The sequence below is a fragment of the Cavia porcellus genome, unplaced genomic scaffold, assembly GCF_034190915.1.
Source record: "Cavia porcellus strain 051 isolate PalLab524CR breed Dunkin Hartley unplaced genomic scaffold, mCavPor4.1 scaffold_5, whole genome shotgun sequence".
NCBI classification, from domain to species: Eukaryota; Metazoa; Chordata; class Mammalia; order Rodentia; family Caviidae; genus Cavia; species Cavia porcellus.
In genome coordinates, this window is record NW_026947488.1 from 50,938,138 (window position 1) to 50,955,357 (window position 17,220).

At 38.0% G+C, this 17,220-nt stretch overlaps 1 protein-coding gene and 1 pseudogene across 1 annotated transcript; one reads left to right on the top strand and one right to left on the bottom strand.

Moving 5' to 3' along the window:
• The first annotated feature begins 11,374 nt into the window (after window positions 1-11,374).
• LOC100721089 (olfactory receptor 5M10-like) lies at window positions 11,375-12,312 on the top strand (annotated as a pseudogene).
• A 2,391-nt stretch (window positions 12,313-14,703) lies between these two features.
• LOC100723023 (olfactory receptor 5M11-like) lies at window positions 14,704-15,713 on the bottom strand. Its single transcript, XM_003476633.3, has one exon. It carries the CDS (start codon window positions 15,685-15,687, stop codon window positions 14,704-14,706), a length of 984 nt encoding a protein of 327 aa, XP_003476681.3. The 5' UTR covers window positions 15,688-15,713.
• Window positions 15,714-17,220: the final 1,507 nt, after the last annotated feature.

The following is a 17,220-nucleotide window of genomic DNA, read 5'->3' on the forward strand; positions in this document are numbered from 1 at the left end:
GGTGTCTTTCATATTCTGAAGTTCCTTTCAGTATATGACAGCCTCGTTTCTGGGCTTCCACATGGCAGCCAGAAGTTGCAGGATTTCATTTCCGTTCTTAATTTGTCTTCCTGCTGTTAGGATGTCTTGCTCCTCACATAGCCTCAATTGACAAGAACTATATCAAAGGCACATCTGCACATATATTTACCTTTTTATATTTTGCCCAGTGAAGGGATTGAATAAATGCCCAAAGTTTGGCTTACTGAGAAGACCAATTGGAGGGAGAGGCCCCTTTGAGGGAGAGGTAACCACAGCATAGCCAGTCCTACACTATTCATTTCAAACAAAGCTACTTCTATCCATGAACAGGGGGGTACTCAGTGCCTGGTAAAGGCTCCATCTTGCAATGAGGCCTACTATGAGCACACAGCTCATTTGCCAACATGAGGCTGCCCAAGCTCTGTGGGCAAGTAGGTGCTGGGTGCAGAGCTTTACCTGGGTGAAAAGCAAGTCCAGAATTTCTAACAAGCAGTCCCTGATGCTGGGTGATGTGGCTATTTGGACGCCACTAGTGGCCCTGACCATTGAGGAGCTCAAGAACAGGATTACCAGGTTCAGTCCCGAAGTCAATTTTTCTGGCTCCTTGACCAAGAGGGCCGTAGCAGCCAAAGAAGCCATGCTTTTGACAATGAGTCCAGAGTCTTCAGCAGGTAAGCTATTGGCCTTTCCCAGCATCTCACCTTTTGAGTTAGGAGTCCTAAAGCAGTATGTTGCTTTCCATTAACAAACAAGTTAAAAGGGCACATCAGAGATTGTGAAGGTCAGAGCTGAGACTGAAGCCCTTTTGATCTTCTTGAAGGCTTCAGTTTTTTCTAAAGTTGAATTATTCCTATCTCTTTCTGTTGTGCATTTCTTTCACATATCTCAGAGCAGCTTTGCCTTTCAGCAAACCCAGATATCCATAGCCTACAAAACCAGCTGCTCCCAGGAATTCTCTGAGTTCCCTTTTGCAATCAGGCTGTAGAATGGAAGGGAGCACTTCTTTTCTCTCTGGACCTAGGCTCTGGAGCTCTTGTTCCAAGCGAGATACTAAATATCTGACTTTCTGTTTACAGATTTGAGCTTTTTCCAAGAGACCTTATAAAAAGTAACCAGCAGGTGGCAGAGGAGGGCATCAGTTTTCTCCTGTCAATTTTCTTTTGTAGGACTCCCTATTAGAATGTTGTCCACACACTGCAAGGCTATACAGTTATGTTTTCCATGGGGGAACTTCGTCAGGTCTGTCGTCAAAGCTTCCACAAACAGGGTGCGAGAAATCTTGGAACTTTCATCTTGTGTGAGGGTCCTCTCATGCAAAGGCAAATAAAGGCTGACTGGTAGAGACCATCACAGACAGAAGAAAGCATATTTTAAGTCCAAACAGCTGAACCAGGCAATGTCAGGAGGAAGCAGACCCAGGAGAGCATAAGAGTTTGGGACCTTTGGGTATAAAGTCACAGTGCCTGCGTTGATGGCCCAAAGGTGAAAATTACCATTTGTTTTTTTTTTACTGGGAGCAGAGGCATGTTTCATGGTGACTGACAGCCTAGTAAGATCCCTGCCCTTGATATAAGGGAAAGAAACTCTCAGAACACTAGATGTCTAGTACAATTTCATGTTTTCCAAATTCTAAGAATGAATTTTGGGAACAATGGAGGTTAAGAGCAAAATATATTTATTGAGAGAAAGAAAACTTCTGTCTGAGTTAGGGATCTGGAGTGGGTTGCCAACAACTCTGTCTTTTCCAAGGATTTTTACAGAACAAAACTACAAAGTGAGGTAGGTCTAAGGGGGGGGAAACATGGGAATTCACTAAGTGGGTCTGAGGTGGGATAAAACTATGGTCAACCAATAAAATTAATTGCACAGGTAAAACTGATTAAATAAGGGACAAATGGAAAAGCAAGTCATATAGCAAGAGGGTATGCTTCAAGAGCAGTGACTCTTCCTGTAGGGGGCTGGAATGGTGACTCCTAGTTTCTTCACAGTGATAGAGAACCATTTAGAATATCAATTCCTGATAGTTATCCTTAAGAAGTATATGGGTGTATTTGTTTGATCTTTTGTCTTGAGACTTGGCCCACTGCAAGAGGTATCTATCTCCCCCACAGCTGCAAGGTATCTGGCTTTCTGCACTGGCTCCTTTGAGGGCCCAGCCCTGTCTGACTGCCTATAACATTTCTATCTAAAACAGCTGCCTGTAATACTTGCTTTAATCTGGAGATATGGGGCAGGATACCAAGGTGAACTTCTTGGGACACTGATTATTATCTGACAGCAACAGGGGAGCCATTTGGTTTAAACTCAGTTGTCAGGGGCATGGTTAACAGTTGGCCCCTGCATTGAATCTTCTGCCCATACATTGGAAAACATGCTTTTTAAAATCTCGGAATTATAGTGTTTGGTCATTTCTAACTGATGTATTCCCCATTCTTCTTCTCAGTGTACTTTCAATGTCAATATCAACTCAGGAACTTTAGAGTTAAGTGTGAGAGATGTTGGTTGGTTTTAGGCAAAAGAAATACCTGCTCCCTGCTTTGACAGAAAGTCTTGTTCCAAAAAAAAAAAGGATGGGACATTCATTCAGGCATTTATAAGAATTCACATTTAATAAATGTCCACAATCTCATAGGACCAATAGGCAGAGTCACTACAGAATGTGCTGTGCCACTGTGCACCATGAAAGCCATTGGTTTTGCCCTGATTCTAACAGAGACTACATCCAGTCTGGCAGAGCCTGGTCATACCTATCTGTCATTGTCAAAAACCTGGAACAAGGATTCTGGTGGAGAATGCGTACACAGCTCCTCAGAGGCATTTTGATTCTCCAGGGGGAGGGGATATTTGTCTTTCCAATGTTCTAGATTTTTACATCAAGCACATTGGTTTGGAGCCAAAGCCTGGGGACTGAGCCTGCCTGTTTTGAATTGGGAGTGGGGCTTTGTTGTCTTTCACTGGTGGCAGTGGAGAGGTTGATTCTCCTGGGGTTACCCTGAGAGCAGTGTTCCTGAGATCACAAACAAAAGAGCAGTCTCATGTGGTTGCTTTCCTTTTTTTTTTTTTTTTTCTCTTTCTCTGTTTACAAAAACTTTCTGGGCTACCTGAAGCAGCTGGGAGGCATTCACACAGGAAAGCACATCAATTCAGTACAAAGCAAGCAGGAATATTTTAAAGAAAAAGGCATAAGAAAGACAAAAGAAAGGAGAGATGAAATAGGAAGATGACTATTTGAAGTAGTATCTAGGATTGATTGAGATAAATAGCTCAGGGCTTTCTCTGGGGAGCTAAGGACTCAGTGAGTGTCTATACAGGCTCATGGGACAATAACTTCAATCCTTGACAGGGGGTGTCTTAGTTACTTTTCACTCTTCACTGAGATAAAATACCTGACCCGAAATTAGGTAAGGAAATGTCTATTTTTCACAGTTCTTGGGGGTTTCAGTCCATACTCTGTTGGCTCCAAGGCAGCATGGCCTGGGAGGGAAGCCCTTCAATGGCTGCTGCAAATAGCAAAAGTGAAAGCAAAAGCAAAGGCCAAAGAAAAAGACCCACCTTCTGCCCTCCCTCGCACTGGCTCCACTCTCGGGGGCGTGAAACACTCACACCACCAATCTGAGGGCTAGCACTAGATTCAGTCTCCTCCATGATTGAATGAGGCTTTGAGGGGCACACTTAAATAAACCCACCACACTGGGGAATGTAGACTGATGTGTGTGGTAAATAAAAATGACATTTATTAGGCAGTGTGACAAAAGCAGAAAGGAGAAAAATATATGAAATATTCAAACCTTGTTATCTTATACTAAAACCAAAGAACAACAACTGTATATCCAAGGTGTTAACCTAAAATCCATCTCTTCTCTCAGAGCTTGGGACATGATTATTTTCCTGATACTGCCCTACAGTAGGAGGCTCACTTTAATCTAAATATTTCTGTGTAACTGTTTAATATGTGCTAAAATGCTTTGAGTCCTAAATTAGCAGAGCAAGTAGACAATCAGCAGGTCTAGGAAAGTAAAATGTAGCAACTCTTACATTGCTGGTTGGGGGAAAGCTGCCTAGTTAACTATGTAAAGTTATCACAGATCAGTTACTTTCAATATATATTAGATATATTGACACTGGGAGTGCAAACTGCACTCTCCATGCTTAAGAGTTTTCTGTTAGCAGAATTATATATGCCAAGATAGTGTAGCAAATAGGTCCATGAAAAACAGAAAGCACAGTTCCCATCATAAGACAAAACACAACCCATCTAGTAGATGTGACAGTAATTTGAGTATTTCTTCCTGGTGTTTAATTAACACAATGCATTATTGCCTGGATAAACATCATTTCCCCTTCACTGTTAATGAAAAGGCTATTGGGTAGGCAGGGACTGTAATGTATTCAGTGATTCCATGGAGAGGCAGAGTTACTGGCACGGAGGAATGGGAAGGTTCATCTGAGGGCCACATTTAATGGTGAGAGAAATGCAAGTTTTGTGTTGTGTCTGAGTTGGTGACAGGGTTTGACTTCAGAGTCTGCATGTCCATCCTGGCCTCTGCCACTCTCTGCTTCTGCCCATTGTGAAGTGAGCAGCTTTGCTCCACCAGGCCCTTGGCTGCCATGACTCCTTCACCGGGCCTTCTGCTATTGTGACCCCTCTGCCAAGGCTACTCCACCAGGCCCCCTGCCAACGTGGCTCCTCCACAAAGGCTCCTCCACCAGACTCTGCTGTGACGTTTCTGGCATGGGGCCAACTGGCAATGGAATGACAATTTTTAAGCTATGAGCCAAAACAGACTTGTTCTCCTTGTAAGTGTATATTATAGGTATTTTGCTCCTCAAATAGAAACTTATCTAATACAGAAAGATTTCTTCTGTTAATTCACAACATCATTCCTGCCAACAGCACACACACACACACACACACACACACACACGCACACACCACACAGTACTCCAGTCATACATATATCAAAAACTATAGTGGATGTTTAAATTTTAAAAAATGATTATAGCAGAAGGGACACTTCCATTAATCTCTCATTTATCTAATCTTTCTTGCAACATTTTGAAGCATGTCTGGAAATGCTCTTTTGTGAGTGTCTGTAGTTGTGCTGTCTGAACTGATTCTGTGTCCTAAATTGAATCAAGCATTTAGCGTTCACAGTCATTTTGATCTTGTTGAAGAGCTAGAAGTAACACAATGCCAGATTCAGCGAATAAACTAGATGAAGATGTGCCGTAATGCTTTTGTTTGACAGAAATTGCCAATAACATCTTGAATCAACTCAGAACATTGAAGCAGCCATGAAAAGACACCCATGAAAGAAGATTTCCAAAACTTCTTCAGGAAAACGATAAGACCAGAGGTGAGTATGCATACTCTCAGGCAAGGGGACTATTTTCAGGAGGATTAATGGCTGTGTTTTCTAGTTAAACATTTGTGCATCATGTCTCATGTACATAACGGATATGTAAACATTTCATGCTTTAATAGTTTTCTCTAAAAAGAGATAAACTTTTCTGCAATGCAAACATCCTAAGACGTATAAAGTTGAGAGCATTTTGTGAAAAAGCTATTAAAGTAAATAAACCACTCTACAGACCAACAGGAGAGGGTGCCAAGGGGCACTGGGACAATGTCTGACCTCTGGGCTTCTGTTAGACAGAATTCCCTTTCTGTCAACTTGACAAAAATATTTATATGCAGTTGCTATTGATTAAAATCATGTTTAATTTGTACAGAATGAAAGATACAGGACACCGACTGTCATTTCTGTTTTAAAATGTTTAGTTTCAAATGGAACAGCATTGCTTGCATTAAAAAGTATAAAGCACCTGACAAACCAGTCATAGAAAAGATGACTTTCAATATAGTGCATTGATTTTAAAATTACACTTATTGAGCATTTTGAACTCCAGGTACTAAAATCTCTTCTTCCATCATCCTGTGCCTTTAACTGGAATTCTTGATTCTTAAACACTTGGTAATTGCACATGGGAAATATAATACTGTCTTACTTACCCTTTTACTCTTCAGAGTTTTGTGTTTTTTGGTATGCAGTTTTTGTACATTATTATCTTTTTCCAAGTAGTTTATGAATTTACTATTTTGTAAGTTATATTTTGAGTGGCTTTATCCAATTTAAAATTGCTTTTGCATATTCATATAAATAACTTTTGAATTTTTATTTTAAAAAGATTAAGATAAAAGAGGACCTAACAAAATAGAGCAGAACAGAACAATTTAAGCAACATAAGTGTTTCACCACAAGACAACCAGACATAACAGTAGCTGCCGTAGTGTCTCTTTCCTTGAGATATTTGAGTATACCTTCATACACTATAGTATCAAACATAACAAAATAGTATAAACCATTCAAGAGAATGAAAATATTACAAGGTATTCAGAACCAACTAACAGAAAATGAACAATGGTTACCATATTATCTCCTTGTCCATAAAAATTTTGTTTATACTATCATACGTAATAAAACCCAATAAGATACAACATGATAAAACCATTGGAGACAGAAGAACAAAAGCTTGGTGGGACTTCAAAACAAGATGATATTAAATCAGAGCTAGCTATTATAATGTCTTGTTTTTTTCAAAATAGCTGTTAATACCATCAGAGACAATAAAAGCAAACAACCCAGAATAAAACCATTCCAACTAATGAATGAAAACATAAGTCTGCAAAGCAATATAATGGGGAATCATGATTACCATAGACTTTTATGTATTGTTACCATTTCTTACACTAGGGAGACCATGTGGTGTTTATACAGGTGCGTTTGATTTATTTCGCTTAGGAGTATGGTCTCAACTTTTGAATTTTGATCTTGTAAATACAGGAACAGTGAGCTGTATCCAAATACATGACCATTGTGATATCTTTACTGCTAAACTTACTAGGTAACACCAGCAGACTCTTAGATACTGACTTTGAAATTTAAAAAAGTAACATGAACTTGCAATTAATGTCATACATATCTTAAGCAGACCTGTTTGAAAGTATTCAGGTACAAATAAAATAAAAATGCATAAAACTCTTTGAGTTACTATCACTTAACAGAGTAGAGTCTGTTTTCTCTAGATGGGTTCATTGCTATGGAATGAATTAACATTGCTTCTTAGTGTGGGTGACTGACCAGGTGGTCCCCCAGCTGAGCTGCATGACTTCATTGCCCTTCTTGAACTAAAACAGCTGATTCAGTTTCAATGACCAAGCCATTCCTATTTCTCTTTGGAAAAGGAAATATTTCTGGACAAATTTGAATTTGAAATTTGTCATCTTGCTTTTCAAAAAAGTGGAGGGAGGTCCCATTTAAGACAGCAGGAAATCAGGCCCAACATGTTCTCCTCCAATGAAGAAGTACAAACAACAAATAAAGCCTGATAAATGTTTATTTCATCTCTCAACATCACTTGAGAGATGAAATAAAACAACACTGAGATTCCCTCTCACTCTTCAAAGAATGGCTATCATCAAGAAATCAACCAATAACAAATACTAGTGAGGCTGCAAGGGAAAAAGGAACTCTTCTTCACTGTTGGTGGGAGTGTAGACTCTTGAAACCACTGTGGAAATCAGTGCGGAGATTCCTCCAAAAACTAGGATTAGAGTTTCAATTTGACACAGCTATTCCCCTTCTTTAAATTTCACCTCTAAAATTAAAAGCATCATATCACACATGCATATCCATATTTATAGCAACACAATTTGTAGTAACAAAATCTTAAAAACAGCCCAGATGTCCCATCAATTGACAAATGGATAAGGAAGATATGTTTTTTTTAATATAGTGGAGTACTTCTCAACCATAAAGAGGATAAATGAGATATTTATAGGGAAATGGATGGCCCTGGAGATACATATTCTTTTTTTTCTGCTTTCTTTAAATTTTTTATTTTAACAACAACAAAATAATAGAGATGATAGAGAATTAGAGACCATACTCTTAAGCTAAATAAAATAGGCACATGTAAATATCACATATCTCTCTGGTGTGAGAAACTGAAAGTATACATAAGAACAAAAATGTATAATAGATACTGTGAAATAGGAAGTGAGTGTTCAAAAGCAAAAGGGAATTGGGCTGGATGGAAGGAAAAAAATGAGAAAAAAGGCTAAAATAGAATAATAAGGAAGGAAAGGGGTTGAAGAGAGGTGAGGTAAATGGGGAAAAAGAGGAACTAAGATATATCATGTACAGGTAAAAATTCTCTATAATGAATGTGATCATCATGTATATCTTAAATGTACCAATAAACTCAAAAAATATTTTTTTTTTTTGGTGTGGGGGATTGAACTCATGACCTGAAGTTTGCCAAGCAGACACGCCCCTGAGCTAAACTCCTGACCAATAAACTTAATTTTAAAAAATTAAAGAAGAATAAAAAAAGTGGAGGAAGGCCCCCTTTAAGAGGACAGGAAATCAGATACAACATCTTGATAATCCTATGATATATTTCTCTTCATAAAAATACTTAAGGCATAAGATTTTTTATTTTAAAAACAAAGAAAAAAGGATAAAAGCAATATATAATTAAAAAAGAAATAGGAAATTAACACTATTAGCATATTGTATATTGTTATCTTGAAACTAGTTGTTCAGATTACAAGATTTAGAAAAAATGATCAAACAATATATACAAGATAGATAGCTATACTACTAATTTCTGTTTATCCAAAAGCTATAAGATTTTATTTAAAACTTCTTTTAGTATTTCATTTATGTAAAGTTAGAATAAAGTAGGCAAAATTTGAAATAAATATTTTCATCTCAATTTGAGAAAAAATTAAAAGCAGCTGTTTAAATCTCAAGTTTCATGGAATGATAAAACCTGAATTTTGTTTTTGGAATGAAATGAATGAGATGAACTGATTTCTGACAGAATTCATGATTATTTGATGATTTAACCAAACCAAGGTTGCTTCTCCTGGACTGAACAGGCTGCACTTTGACACACTTCATTGGATTCACCCGGAATTATTTGTGATCTGGAAGATCCAGAATAATGAAAACACTGGTATATTTCTTTTCCTCTAGCAAAGGTGGTGTCAAGCAAGGGTCAAGTACTCCTTATTCGAGTTCCCATTTATTCTCAGATCACCACTATGGGAATCATTAATTTTTTAAATTATCATGGTTCGCAGAACTGGTTTGGATGTTGAATTTCAGATCTCTGTCCAAAGGACCAACATCACTGATTAGTTCTTCTACTGATTATGCAACTTTTACGCTCTTCCACCTATCTTTTTTCCTTGTTTTTACACCTAACACAACTTTCTTACTCTTTGTGGTCATTAGATGACTTCACCTCAAAACTTATACAGAAAATTAGGATCTCTGCTGAGTATAAGTTTATGTTTCCTATACTAAATGTGTAAAACTTGTTTCCTCATGTCTTTCTCCTTCCATGTTGGTCAAAGTGTGGCTTACTTTCCTATCCGTGTGAAGCATCTCAAGAGTACATAGGCTATGTTGTTTACCCAAGATATAGAGATTCTGGACTCAAAGGAGAATCCAGCTCTTCTAAGCATCAAATTAAAGTTGTGCCCTTGAGGAAAAAGGAATATTTTAATTGGCTCTTTACAGTTGTTTTTAAAGTAATCAGAGGAATATATCAAAGACATTATAAATACAAAAATACATTATAAATCATCCTCCTTGATTTGTACAAACAGTAGGGTAATATTGACAGGTAGGTTATTTTCTGCTTTTGTTATTTTAAAAAAATGCATCTTCTATTTTTGTATTCAGATGAATGTTCTATAAAAGTGAAAAACTCTCTGATTCATATTTGACTTTTATGTTTCTATGTTGATATTTGTTTAACTCTGTGACAGTTATTTTTATTTGAAGGCGTTTCTGATGTATATTTGACAACCAAACAATTTAGGGTATTTTCTTGAGGGCTAATTTTTTAAACAAGTTTTAAATCATCAAAAAATGGAAGAGCAAGTGATCTGAAATCTACCTCAATTCATAGCAATAGAATCATAGTGCTTCAAGCAATTCCCAGATTTGAGCTGGCTCACAGGCCAAAGACCCCCCAAATTTAGAGGTGGCCAGGTCCCCTTGGAGTCAAACATTTATGTTGTCTTCTTTCTCAATTCCTTCCCAGAAAGGACGTAAGGCATTTTGCCAGGGTAACTTGATGTTGGGGAAAGCAAAGCATGCAGATATTTGGGGACTCCAGGACACTGGAAATGATTAACACTGATGCCAAGATACCCACTGTGGCCTCTATAAAAGCCAGGCCTCTGGAGGGCAGGTGATCCATGGAAATGAAGCAAAAGCCTAACTCACAATGAGTCCAGTAGAAGCCAGAACCTTTCACACTTATTTATCCAGATCCTAAATGAATAATAGGATAACTACCTGATTTTTGTATTCATATTTTATTTTCACAAAAAAATTAAGAGACGGCATCAGGCTGCTACCAAGGGCACACTTAAATAGCTCTGGATCTCTGAAGAAATATTTGTCGTAATGCCACAAAGCAATGAAAACTAAAATAACTCATGTTTTCCCCCAGTTATTTGCATTGATGATTTACTATTCAAACACTGTCTTCTCAGGGAGAACATATGGCCATGTACAAGTAACTCACCTGCATTCTCCTTTCCAGTACTAGATTTCATTTAATATTATATTGAACTTCATCTATATCTGTAATGTCTATTCCTCTGTTCTACAATGAATACTTGGTGAAAATGTAAGGCTTTCATACTCTGGAACCTCAAACAACAACAGAAGTATATAAAGTTCTTCATGGTATGAATGGATGAACAAACTTCCAAGACAGAGAGAATTCTTCCTAATTTTATATGTTTTAGTCATCTATTGAGAGGTAACTTTCAATTATATTGCTCTCTGAATTAAATTGAACAAGGCATAAATGATCTTTGAATGAAAATGCAGAATTGACTGTTAATCTTTTCTTCTTCATCTAAAAGAATTTGTACTGGAGAGACCCTTAAAATCCAGCTGTCTTCATCAATGCAGTTGAATGATTAAGTTGACTGGCTGTTTATTTTTCATTAGAAAACATTTGGTTTCTTAATTAGAGAAAATTTAGAAAAAATATCCAGTGGAGAGATCATTAAAAGAGAGGTATACATATGTAAGTATGAAAAAGTATATATTTACAGATATAAAAGGGACACAAATATGAGACAAGCTGTGTGTGTAGTGTGTGTCTGAGGGACACATAAACTAGAGCTAAAAATGTTACATAAAAATTCTGACTCATATGTTGAGGAGAATGGTAAATGAACAAATACTAAAATTGATAGAAAAACAAATTTTCATGAAGCATCCTTCATCCCTTTCAGATTCCAAGGGGTAAGAAAATGTCTTCCCTCAACCATACCCTAGTGATAGATTTCATTTCCTGGGACTCACAGATGACTCCTTGCTGGAGAAAGTGTTGTTCGTGGTGCTCCTGCTGGTCTACCTGACATGCTGGCAGGAAACCTGTCCATAATCATGCTCATCAGGACCACTTCTCACATCTAGACCCCCACGTACTTCTTCCTGGGCTACCTCTCCTTCGTGGACTTCTGCTACTCTTCCAATGAAACTAAACCTGCTGTATAAATTCCTCTCTGAGCAGAACATTTACCTGCCAGGCTGCCTACACAGTGCCTGCTCTTCATTGCCCTGGTCAACACCCAGTTCTACATGCTGTTGTCCATGGTTCTGGATCACTACGTAGCCATTTGCAGCCCCCTGCACTACACAGCAGGATGTTCAAGGTGAATCTGCGTCTCACTAGTCACCTTTCCTTACCTGTTTGGCTTCCTGAATGGCCTGTCTCAGGCACTGCTGACTTTCTTCCTGTCCTTCTGCAGCTCCCTGGAAACCCATCATTTCTACTGTGCAGACCCTCCACTTATTGTGCTGGCCTGCTTTGACACCCGTGTCAAAGAGATGGTGATGTTTGTTGTTGCTGGCCTCACTCTGTCAAGCTCTCTCTCCATCATTCTTCTGTCCTACATTTTCACTGATGCAGTCATCCTGAAGATTCATTGTGCAGAAGGCAGCGCAAAGCCTTTTCTACTTGTGGTTCCCATCTGACCATAGTGACCATATTCTACGGAACCCTGTTCTGCATGTACTTAAGACTCTGTCAGAGAAGTCTGTGGGACAGTCAAAAGTAATTGCAGTGTTTTATAATTTTTTAAGCCCAAGAATGAACTCTTTGATCTGTAGTTTAAGAAATAAATATGTAATCCATGCCATGCAGCTTTTCCCCAGAGGAAATTGTTTTCAGAAAATTACAGTTTAGTATTTTTTCATAAATACTAAGTGTCAGTGATGAGGTGAATTCACAAAGTGATAAAACTTGTACTTTGGGTTCATGACTTGTTTATCCTCCTGTACTGTCACTGGAAATTTTATTCATTTGCTCTTGAAAACAGAATATTCAAGGTAAATTATTTTAATAAAAACTGTCATACTTAATTCAGGAAATTTATTTTTACATGAAATTCCACATATTCACAGATTACTATGGTAGAATTCATTTAATAACTTCACTTAAATGTGATAGAAATCCACTGTGAATGCTTATATTTTTAAAATTTATTTTGGTAAAAGAAACATTACAAGTAATCTTCCTCATTACATCCTTCTTTCTCACAGCATGCATATCCTATTTTTCTTACCACTTTGTGAAATTGCTCTGGAAGTTGTCTTTTGAGAGGCTTTTATTACAAGCTGTGAAGAATAAATGTGTTGAATGCTGCTATGAAATGTTGTCCAGTGGAAATTCAGGCTTCTAAACATATTAACAATGGTGTTTAAGATTTGTGGACTTAACGTTTTTATAAGTAGAAAAGTTCCAATGACTGGCAATTTCATCTACTGGTTTTTTCCATGAAAAATAATATATAATTTTTGGGTATTAATATAACAAAATATGCTTTCCTATTTAGTCATTTCACTTTAGGATATGCTGATGTATTAAGAAACTTGTGTTGGTATTTTCATAAAAATATCTGTTCCTTGATTAAAACAGCACATACCATACAAAGCCCCTGCCATCACTTTGTATAGCATCATGTTAGGTGTCATCTGTGTATGTTGGAAACACACCCTGGCTTGCATGGCTGTCAGTCACCAGAGAACCCCCCAGTGTGAGCACTGTCTGCTTTCATGAGCTGTTAGAACAGGTGCATCTCCTGGACAGCGTAGGATCTGGCCATAAACCATGAGAAAACCCATAAAGAGAGCATTATTGCCTAGTGACTTGCTCTTTCAGTAGCTTCTATGCAGCCAATAAAGGATGTTTTATGGAATTTTTTGTTTGCGTGTTTCATGAGGTTTTTTGAGGAGAAGGAGGATTTGTAGGGTAGGAAGCAGCTATGATAATACCACTGTCTGCCATCTTTAAACATGGGGACAAAAAGTTGTATGTATGCTGTAGAATATTTTTCTAGAGAAAGTTCCTAGAAATGAAGGATTTAAAAATATTTTTTCTAGAGAGAAAATTATCTCCACCACCTTTTCCTCTACTTATGGCACGAGAAAGAATGAAAATAAGGAAAGGTAAGTTTCAATAAAGTGTATCTGATGTACAAATCCTGTGTAGGTGATTTTGTGTGAACCACATGCACTCACACAGAGAATGAGTGTGAACATTCCTGTGCAGTAGAGGAAACTGGGAAATCCGTTTGCTGGTGGAAATTTTATGCAGCACAATACACAAACATAAAATAAATATTAAAAGATACAAAGCCATGGAAATTTATCAGAAGCAATAACTTACAAATAAAGATTTTGTGGAAATGGGGAAAAAGTTGCCTAAAGATTAAAAGATAGTGGTACCACTAAACAGTTTTATACCAATATTGTTACATTATGCACTTAAAAGGAACAGATTTTAAAAGTGTCACATAATATGGAGTGTATTTATGCCATAATTCAGGTGTAAAGCATTGAAATCAGTTTTCATGGGTATTATCAATGTAGATAAATAATGAAAATTACATAACAAATAGTTATTAATAATATTATAATGATTACCTTATGCAAATCACCTCTGGAAAAATGAAACAAACTAATTTGGGAATGAATATCTCTCATTAGGTAGATAATTATAGAAAATCAATAAAGCAAATCCCAGGCTCATAAAAGTATGTCAACTTTTTCTTTGTTTAAATAATAAAATACATATGGTTTTCATTTCAGCATAAGTGGACATAAAAATAGCACAAAAGTAAGCTACGAAACATTTGCAGTTATCATTATGAGCATCTTCTGGAAAGTAATCAAATTTTACTGCAGAGATTAACATAACGTGACATATGCATGGACACCATGGTCTTACTCAGGGATTGTTTTATAAATCACTTTGCTGTGCTCATAAAAGTAGGTCAGAGGTGCTCGGTATTGATGAGCTAAGGAGAGGAAGGCAGATCTTATCATCCAGCTATTCTGGTAGAAGTCAGAAGCACAGAAACCCGCTGGGCCACAAGACTGAGCCCTGCGCTGGGTTACTCTCAGTCTTTATTCTAACCGTTGCCTTCATTATTTCATCAGATGCTCATTAGATCTCACACTAAGCATCAGATTCAAAGACACTCTGCTTTGACTCCAGAGAGCTACACTCAGAACCATTGAGGGATGCTTGTCGATTCTTTCAAGGTTTTATTGATGAAAAATTATTTTTATTTCTTCAGTGGGAGACTGCGGGTATTGAAGTTTTCTCTATTTTAATAGGGTTCCTAACAAACACTCCTCTCAAAGCCTGCTTCACGTCCTTGTTCCTCAGGCTGTAGATAAAGGGATTCAGCATGGGGCTCACAAAGATACAAAACACTGCCACCACTTTCCCCTGCTCAACGGACTGTTTGTTTGCGGGTCTCAGGTACATGCAGAAGAGGGAGCCGTAGAACATAGACACTGCGGTTAGGTGAGAGCCACAGGTGGAGATGGCTCTGCGCTGCCCCTCGCTGGAGCGGATCTTCGCGATGGTGGTGAAGATGAAGACGTAGGAGGTGAGGATGATGAGCAGGGAACTGGTGAGGTTTATCCCTGCGGACACGAACAGGGCCGTTTGCTTTACCGAGGTGTCAGAACACGTCAGCATTAAGAGCGCGGGGTCCGCGCAGTAGAAATGGTTGATGGTGTTGGAGTCACAAAAGGACAAGCGGGAGGTCAGGGTTACCTGCATGGTACCCACTGCGGACCCCCAGAGGTAGGGCAAGGTGACCAGGCAGAAGCACACGGGCCTGGACATCTTGCTGCTGTAACGGAGAGGGTCGCAGATGGCCACGTATCTGTCGTAGGCCATGGCACCAAGCATGTAGTACTCGGTGAGCAGCAAAGTCACAAACACGAAACACTGGATCAGGTACCCAGCGTAGGAAATGCTCTTCTTCTCAGATAAGAAATTGACCAGCATCTGTGGGGAGACGTTAGTGGAGTAGAAAATGTCCACACATGCTAAATGGGTGAGGAAGAAATACATGGGGGTTTGCAGCCGGGGAGTGAATCTGATCAGAAAAATCATCCCGAAGTTTCCGGTGAGTGTGATGAGATAAATCAGGAGAAACACTGTAAAAAGGATGGGCTGCAGCTCGGGCTGGCTGGTCAGACCCAGAAGAATGAACTCAGTGGCCTCAGTGCCATTATGTTGGGGATCTATCTTTCTCCTCATGAAGGTGTCAGGGCTAAAAAGAAACAAATTATAAACAGTCTGAGAATAGCTCAATTCAATGTGCAGCACAAAAACTGGTTTTGAAAATGAAGTTCATAGAGGTTATTTTCATTAGGCATGGAGGGAGGGGTCGATAGACCCTGGAAGTGTTTTGTGTCATTGATTAAAACAGGAAGTAGGAGGGATTTTGGAGTCCTTTCCTCCCACTTTGCAATTCCCACATGGTCTTTGCTAACACGTGAGGTTTAATTTTGTTCTTTAACCTTCCAACTGGACCTAACATTTGGTTACTGCCATAGTGTGAAAACAGAATGTGGCCTACGGGTGACTACACAGGTGACTGTTTCATCATTACTAGCAGAGCAATGCCTTTTATGTATCAGGAGATCACATATTGCTTGAGAATGTGTTGTATATATATATTCAGGTTCCATTTCTTCCTCATTTCTTACTTAGTTTCAGTAGCATGAATATCTCCTGGATTCCTTGGTTTTTCAACTCATTTGTTTCAAAGCAACAGCTATGCTTTCACCTAAATATCCACTGGTGCTTCACAAAGTATTTTATGTCATAGTAGCCCAAAGTTTCCATATTCCATATTTATATTTCAACTTGTTTCACCTCCTTAACTTCACCTCTTTTTTTTCCTTTTTTTTAATTTATTTAAAGAAAAGGAAACGAAAAAAAAAATACATGGAGATTTAAAAAAAAGGGTAGAAATAATTCTAAATTACAGACAAACAAAAGGTAAGAAATTGCCAGTTGATAAGTTACAAATTGTCATCTTCGAAACGGCTGTTCAGGTTATAGAATTAAAGTATATAGAATGATATTCAAAAAAAAAATGACCCTACAAACCATTCTGCTCTATGGCCGAACAAAAGCTCCGTAATATGATTATCAGTCCCACCTATTTGTTTTACATCTCTAAGAGGATAAGGTTAACCATATCAAAACAGAACAGAACATTTTAAAAAAAATTAAAAACAATTTAAAGAAATACAGATTTCAAAGCAAGTCCACTGGAGATCTACCTTATCTAACTGTCTCTAGCTTCTTACAAATAGTTGTCCCTAACTTCACCCACTTTCTATACTTATTGCATATTATAGAACTAATCAAATCATTACAGGATGATGGAGTCTTTTTAGGTCCTCAAGTTCCAAATTAGGGAAGACAATACCAACTACCATCGCATCTCTCATTCTCTTTGTGATAGCCATCCCCATCTCTGCATATGCTGAAGTTGAGCTGAAGAAACCAGTCCAGAGACATTTTAATCAGCAAGCAATAGATTGCTAGAATTTATATTATAATGCTACAAAATAAGCCTCGGGTTTTTCAGGTCTCTTCCTCAGAGTATTTGTTCCTATCATCTCTGTATTATAGGGAAAACCAAGTCATAACAAGACAACGAAACAATTTCCTAGATAAACATGCAATGGATAGGACTTATAAAACTATAATATAAATGATCTTCCGTAGCTACTATGTTTTCTCTTGTTATTTTCAATAGATTTGTCGACAACACTG